This window comes from Rhinopithecus bieti, unplaced genomic scaffold, assembly GCF_001698545.2.
Source record: "Rhinopithecus bieti isolate Rb0 unplaced genomic scaffold, ASM169854v2 scaffold_1673, whole genome shotgun sequence".
Classification (NCBI taxonomy): Eukaryota; Metazoa; Chordata; class Mammalia; order Primates; family Cercopithecidae; genus Rhinopithecus; species Rhinopithecus bieti.
In genome coordinates this window covers 371,468-378,967 of record NW_016804690.1, presented here as the reverse complement: position 1 = coordinate 378,967, position 7,500 = coordinate 371,468, and the positions used below count along the sequence as shown (strand labels likewise).

At 38.3% G+C, this 7,500-nt stretch overlaps 1 protein-coding gene across 1 annotated transcript in view; it reads right to left on the bottom strand.

Moving 5' to 3' along the window:
* The window catches only part of NVL (nuclear VCP like), a 106,197-nt gene that overhangs the window by 46,409 nt on the left and 52,288 nt on the right, over positions 1-7,500 (bottom strand). The window contains exons 16-17 of the mRNA XM_017869945.1: positions 6,676-6,738; positions 1,021-1,140 (exon numbers count right to left, since the gene is read on the bottom strand). Of these exons, the coding sequence (XP_017725434.1) occupies positions 1,021-1,140; positions 6,676-6,738 (183 nt within the window). The remainder of the gene's footprint in view (positions 1-1,020; positions 1,141-6,675; positions 6,739-7,500) is intronic.

Sequence of the window (7,500 nt, the reverse complement as noted above, 5' to 3'; positions counted from 1 at the left end):
GAAATGTAACCATTCCCTCAGTCATCTTACAAGAAATGTACCTGTGGCCGGGCGTGGTGGCTCAACCCTGTAATCCCAGTACTTTGGGAGGCCGAGGCGGATGGATCACCTGAGGTCAGGAGTTCAAGACCAGTCTGACCAACATGGGGAAACCCTGTCTCTACTAAAAATACAAAAATGAGCCAGGCATGGTGGCGGGTACCTGTAATCTCAGCTACTCAGGAGGCTGAGGGAGGAGAATCACTTGAACCCAGGAGGTGGAAGTTGCAGTGAACCGAGATCACACCATTGCACTCCAGCCTGGGAGACAAGAGCGAAACTCCGTCTCAAAAATAAATAAATAAATAAATAAAGTAGCTGCTGTCTGCTTCAAAAAGGTTATATATTTATGGTTTATGTCATGCTTCACTAAGCTTCAAATTGTTATATAATAGCACTCCTAATAACAACTGTTTCTGGTACTCTGTACTGAAATCTCTAAGGACTGTGACTCAGTGTGGCTGAATCAAGTGGTATTCAATGCAGATCAATTTTATATCTTCTCCAGATATAAATGGGTGTTGGGTCTTTTTTTATCTTCTTCATTTTAATGTCTTATTTAAGAGAAAAGGTTTTGGGTCTTAAAGTTAATAACCTGACCCTATTTTGAGTGCATGATATCTTAAATTGTTTTTTTTCCTGTCTCAAGAACCCTTTTAGCTCAAGAATGTTGTAGGATAACAAGATTATAAGGCAAGCTATTTAAAACTAATATCATTTCCATACTCACCTACTCATTTGTGTGAATTAGGATGACCTACAGATTGTGCAACCAAAATAATAAAGAGGAAAAAAAATGGATGCAGAGGCAGATACAGAATACAACTGCTATCTCTAAGATTTGACTTCAAATTACTAGGTGTCTTCACTAAGAGTCTCAATGCTCCTAAGGGATGACTTCATAAGAAATACCTGGCTTAGAACATAGAAAAGGTTTATTGTGCTAAAAGAATCTGTAAACCACTGGACCATGATAATTACCTCTCGGTCTGATCTTCGAGGACATAAAGCATCCACTTCATCAAAGAATATCACACAGGGTGCTGAGTTCTTGGCTCGTTGAAAAACTTGTCGCACAGCACGTTCACTCTCACCAACGTACTAAACATACACAGAAAGGAAATAAAATACCAACGGTTCAACTTTGTGGTTTGGGTCAAATGACAGTAAAACAGTTTTATGTGTCAAAGTCCAGAAAGTATCAGGATGAACCATATACAATTGCTGATATTTAACCATTTTTGACCTGTAATAGTCAACTGTATATAGTTCAACTTAATAAAAGTAGCAACTATTTAAGCCTACTATAAATTTCCTTATTTATAAAATGAAGACTTAAGTGAAACGTAAGGTCTTCTTTAGCTCAAAAAAAATCACCAAAATTCAATTGTATTTTAGAACTAATCTTGTAAGCCTTGTGCATATAAAATATCCAGCAGTAATTTTCATTAATTCAACAGTATTTTACGTGCACATAAGTCAAATTACTATTTTATTGTTATTTCTACAAAAGTCATCTTACTAAATAAAGGAATAACTATTTTGTCATGCAGCATCAGAGGAGGCAAAGTGAGCCAACTAGGCATTTAACAGGTTTCATAATGGCTTACTCTATGTTGAAATCTAAATCAAAATATAAAACATTAAGATAAGGCAAGAAATATAGCAATTCACAAGCAACTATAACATTAGGACTAAGCAATATGAAAAGCCACATGTAAGGATGATTTCGCTTTTAGCTTAGGCATAAAAAATTTTTCTTGTAAAATGTCAAACCAGATGACAAAGAGTTTTTTCTTAATGAAACTGCTAAATAAGATGGAATCCAAAAAACATCTTTACAGTGCCAATCATTATTATTATTTTTAAGACAGGGGTCTCTCTGTCACCCAGACCGGAGTGCAGTGGAGCGATCTCGGCCACTGCAACCTCCGCCCCCCAGGCTCAAGCAATTATCCTGCCTCAGCCTCCTGAGGAGCTGGGATTACAGGCATGCTGCCACTACCACCTGGCTAATTTTTGTCTTTTTAGTAGAGACGGAGTTTCACCATGTTGGCCAGGCTGGTCTCAAACTCCCAACCTCAAATGATCCATCCGCCTCAGCCTCCCAAAATACTGGGATTACAGGCATGAGCCACTACCCCCAGCCTACAGTGCCAACTATTTCATATCACCTCTGCTATAATGACTCTATGGCCAGAATAATCAAGGCAAAGAATACACTGCAGATGACAGCGATTCAAGTGCTATTTTTTCCTTTGACGAGAAATTTCTTTCCCTCATATCCTTTTGGTATTTTTCTTTAAACTTTTGCTCACTCTGCTTCCCTTACTTGAACTGCTTTCTAACCTACCTCCAAACATTTCTTCTTACATTCTAAAAGATCCTCATTAATCATTCTTCCCATAATAGCTCATTTGATTAAGCTGAACTATATGCAGTTGGCTATTACAGGTCAAAAATGGTTAAATATCAGCAAATGTATATGGCTCATCCTGATACTTTCTGGAATTTGATACACAAAACTGTTTTACTATCATTTGACCCAAACCAAACCCAAAGTTATTTCTTTGCTCTTAAAGTACTTTGTATTATTACAACATTTGAGCTCTTCTACCTTCACTATATTATATTATATTATACAAAACCCTTAGAAAGCAGGAGTCCTATTCAGATACTCAGATTTTATCCTTATTATAACATTTGAGCTCTTCTACCCTCACTATATTATATTACATAGCCCTTGGAAAGCAGGAGTCCCATTCAAATTTTTCTGTCCTAACATCCTGCACAGTATACAAATATAGTGCACAGTGTAGAAATACAGCACACAGTGTGCAAATACAATAGTGTACAAATATAGTAGACTTTCCTGGAAAATCTAATTCAGCAAAAACTACACTTGTAATGCTGAAGCAAAATACTCAGTACTGTTGTAAAAGAAGGCATCTCAGGGGGCTGGGAGACATAAAGTTTCAGACAGGAATAGAAGAGAACAATCAATACCATTGGCAAAGTGACTTTGGAAATGGCAAACCAAGGTAGTAGCTAGGTAAAAGGAAATTTAATTTAGGGAAAAGTAAACCTAAAGTTTCAACAAGGACATATTAAAACCTATTTAATCTTAACAAGGCAACAGTGATTAAAAATAAGTAAATGAAAGAAAAGCCCATCTTATCCTTTATTTGAAACATGTAACATTTCAAGTAAAGATCCTACATTTATTATCTCAAAATCTTTATTGTCCATCAAATTTTCAATCATTTTAGTCTGGCTTTTGCAAACATCATTATTAAACATATTTTCCCTAAAGCCACCAATGACCTTTTAATAACTAAATCCCAAGTCCCACTCTCAATATCTTTTATACTGTTTGGTCATACTGACAAGGCTGAAAAACTCATCTTCCCTTGATTTTCAGGCTTAGCTGGTCTGGGTGTCCTGCATCTTATGACCAAGTACTTTCAGTCTCCTTTGCAGATCTTGCTTCTTTATCCCTTAATTGTTCCAATCTTTCAGGGTTCAGTCAGAGGCCCTTAATGTAATTGTTCTTTTACTTAAACTTGTCCTACCAGAATGAACCCATTCCCATGGTTTTAGGTACCACTCGGATGATAGTGACTTTCAAATCTCTTCAGAGCTTCAGATTCACATTTCCTACCGCCTGCTAGACATCTCCAGATGGCTGTTTAATCTAAAATGTCCTAGAGTGAACTCATTTTCCAATCCCAAGATGCCCATCTTCCTCACTAGATCATCTAATCTTTCTTTTTGAGACAGAGTCTCACTCTGTTGCCCAGGCTGGAGTGCAGTGGCGTGATCTCCACTCACCGTAACCTCCACCTCCTGAGTTCAAACGATTCTCCTGCCTCAGTCTCCTGAGTAGATGAGATTACAGACACCCACCACTATGCCTGGCTAATTTTTTTGTATTTTTACAATGGGGTTTCACCACATTGGCCACACTGGTCTTGAATTTCTGACCTCAAGTGATCCACCCACCTTGGCCTCCCAAAGTGCAGGGATTACAGGCGTGAGCCACTGTGCCCAGCCCAGATCATCTACTCTTTGAGAGACATTCTGCACTCTTCCATAGACCTCTTCCCCCTACCCACCCATAAAAAACAAATCAGACCACAATGAGGCAAAATGTCATGTTCACCAGACTGGTAAAAATGAAAATATCTGACACCAATACTGCTGTTGAGAATGTGGGACAATCTGATACAATCACTTTATTAAAACAGTTAGCAATATCCAATTTTTTTTTTTTTGGAGACAGGACATTGCTGTGTTGCCTAGGCTGGAGAGCAGTGGCACGATCATTGCTCACTGCAGCCTCGACCTCTTAGGCTCAAGCAATCCTCCTACTTCAGCCTCCCAAGGAGATGGGACTACAGGTGTGCATCTGGCTAATTTTATGGGTTTTTTTGTAGAGACAGGGTCTCGCTATGTTGCCCATGCTTGTCTCAAACTGGCCTCAAGCAATCCTCCTCCCTTGACCTCTCAAAGTGCTGGGATTACAGGTGTGAGGCACTGTGCCCAGCCAACACCTAATATTTTTGAAAGTGCACATACTCTAAGATTCAGCAATTCTCCTTCTGGGTATATACGCTAAGCGGAAAAAATCTCACAAATATATGCAAAGATATACATATATAATATTCAACCTAAAATTCATCAGGAAAAAAACCCTGATTTTAAAGTATGGTTATATTCATTCAATGAAATGCCACACAAAAGTTAATGAACTAAAAATACATCAACAGAGATAAGTATTATAAGTAAATATTGAACAAAAATAACAACCAAGAATAGGTGTAGTCACTCACGCCTGTAATCCTAGCATTTTGGGAGGCTGAGATAGGAGGATCACCTGAGGCCAGGAGTTTGAGACCAGCCCAGGCAACATAGCAAAACCTCTGCTTTCAGAGACCCTGCCTCTCTCTCAAAAAACAAAACAAAACAAAACCAAAAAACCCAACCAAATCAAGTTGCAAAAGAATACAAACTATTTAAAGGGCTTTTTTGTTTGTTTTGCTTTATACCACGGAGAGTGTATAAGGAGACTTCCAAACGTATAACTAAAGTAGATATAACAGTTATAAACTTCAAATGTACCCATCACTGACCTTCAATTATTATCAACTCAGTGTATGACCAGTCTTGCTTCATCTATACTCCTGTCCACTTTCCTTGTTTTATTGAAGAAAATCCTAGATGTCCTATTTTATTTATAAATATTTCAGTATCTCCAAAATATGATTTTAACATGTCATTATTACACTTAAAAATTAGTATTTCCTTAATATCAAATATTCAGTAAGCACTAACATTTCCAATTATCTCATAAACCTCATACTTTAAAAAAAAAAATTACATTAAAAAATTTTTTGGGTAGAGATAGGGTTTTGGTACGTTAGTCTGTCTTAAATGCCTGGCCTCAAGTGATCCTCTTGCCTCAATCTCCCAAAGTGCTGGGGATTACAGGTGTCGGCCACTGTGCCTGGCCTCATACTTCTGAAACATATAAAATAATACTATATATTGTTTAGGGATAAATACATACATAGTAAATATAGAAAGAAGTGCATGCAACTAATAAGCACCAAATTCAGCCTTGTGGGAAGTTCCATGGGAGACAGAACAGGGAACAGCACGAGGAAGGGTTTGCAAGAAGCTTTAAGTGCTTTTTTTTTTTTTTTTTGCTGGGTGATAGATACATAGGGGTACATTATATTACTCTTTGGAATTCCTTACATGTGGAAACTTTTATAATAAAATTTTTACCAATTACAATCGTTAAAAATATGTTACACTCTTGCTTTAAAGCCTCTATTAGCTCTCTGATATTCTGAAGTTAACATCCAAATTCTAGCTTGGTATAAAGGCCCTTCAGCGTCTGGCTATAACGTTCTTTTCCAATCCCAGTTCCCACCAACACCCTCTGCTTCAAGGTTCACATCTAATACCACCTCTGCTGGAAAATCAAAATGAAGTACAAGAAAAGTTACGAGGTATGTAAAAGTCCATAGGAAATACTTAAGTATAACCCCTTATTTTAGGGAGAAAGTAATACACAATAGGAAAGATTTAAAAGTTGGGGTAGAGATAAATTTTAAAAACCTTTTAAAACAAATGTTACCCTCATTTCTTCTTTGTTGGAATATATCATAGAATGGCATTTTTACTTTTCATAGAGAAGGACAAAAAATAAGAAATTCAAAGTGTCTTAAATTTGGATAATAAATTGCTTAAATGCAGAAGGAAGATACAGCACTTGAGTGACTTCTATCTCCAGAAGTATTTTTATTTATTAATACGGAACTCATCTGAGCCACATGACAACAGGACAAAAAGTAGATCAGGAGTCAGACAACTCAGACTGAAATCTTTGCTCTACTGCTTCTAGCTGTGGGAAAATTCAGGCTCAGAGGTTAACAGACTTAATTGAGAAAGCATTTATACACCCAAAGTAGCAAAGGAGAGCAAAGCTCAACCTCCTCACTCCTACGGCACTGATTTTAAATACCAAAATACCACAATTGCTGAAAGATCTGAGAACATTTTACCCCGTAGCTTGCATGACCATTACTTTTTCTAATCTAAGATAATGACTCATGCTCAATAACTTACCATGTTTAGTAATTCAGGGCCCTTGACAGATATAAAATTTAGTCCAGACTCATTTGCAACAGCCTAGCAAGAGGAAACAAAAAGACACAAGTAAGGCCAATACACAGTAATAATAACAATAATAATGATGATGTGTGACAAAGGACTTCTTGTGTTTTTTTTCTTTTTTTTTTGAGACGGAGTCTCGCTCGGTCGCCTAGCCTGGAGGGCAGTGGTGCAATCTCAGCTCACTGTAAGCTCTGCCTCCCAGGTTCATGCCATTCTCCTGCCTCAGCCTTCTGAGTAGCTGGGACTACAGGTGCCCGCACCATGCCTGGCTAATTTTTTGTATTTTTAGTAGAGATGGGGTTTCACCACGTTAGCCAGGATGGTCTCAATCTCCTGACCTCGTGATCCGCACATCTCGGCCTCCCAAAATGGTAGGATTACAGGCGTGAGTGGCGCCCAGCCCTTTTTGTGGTCTTAAGTCTGTGTCTCCCTTCCTATATTAATAGTGACTTGTTTCTTATTAAAAGGAAAAAAGGGCTGGGTGCGGTGGCTCACGCCTGTAATCCTAGCACTTTGGGAGGCTGAGGCGGGTGGATCACCTGAGGTCAGGAGTTCAAGACCAGCCTGACCAGTATGGTGAAACCCCATCTCTACTAAAAATACGAAAATTAGCCGGGCGTGGTGGCATGTGCCTATAGTCTCAGCTACTCGAGAGGCTGAGACAGGAGAACTGCTCGTACCTGGGAGGCAGAGGTTGCAGTGAGCCAAGATTGCGCCATAGCACTCTAGCCTGGGTAACAGAGCAAGACTCTGTCTCAAAAAAAAAAAAAAAAAAAA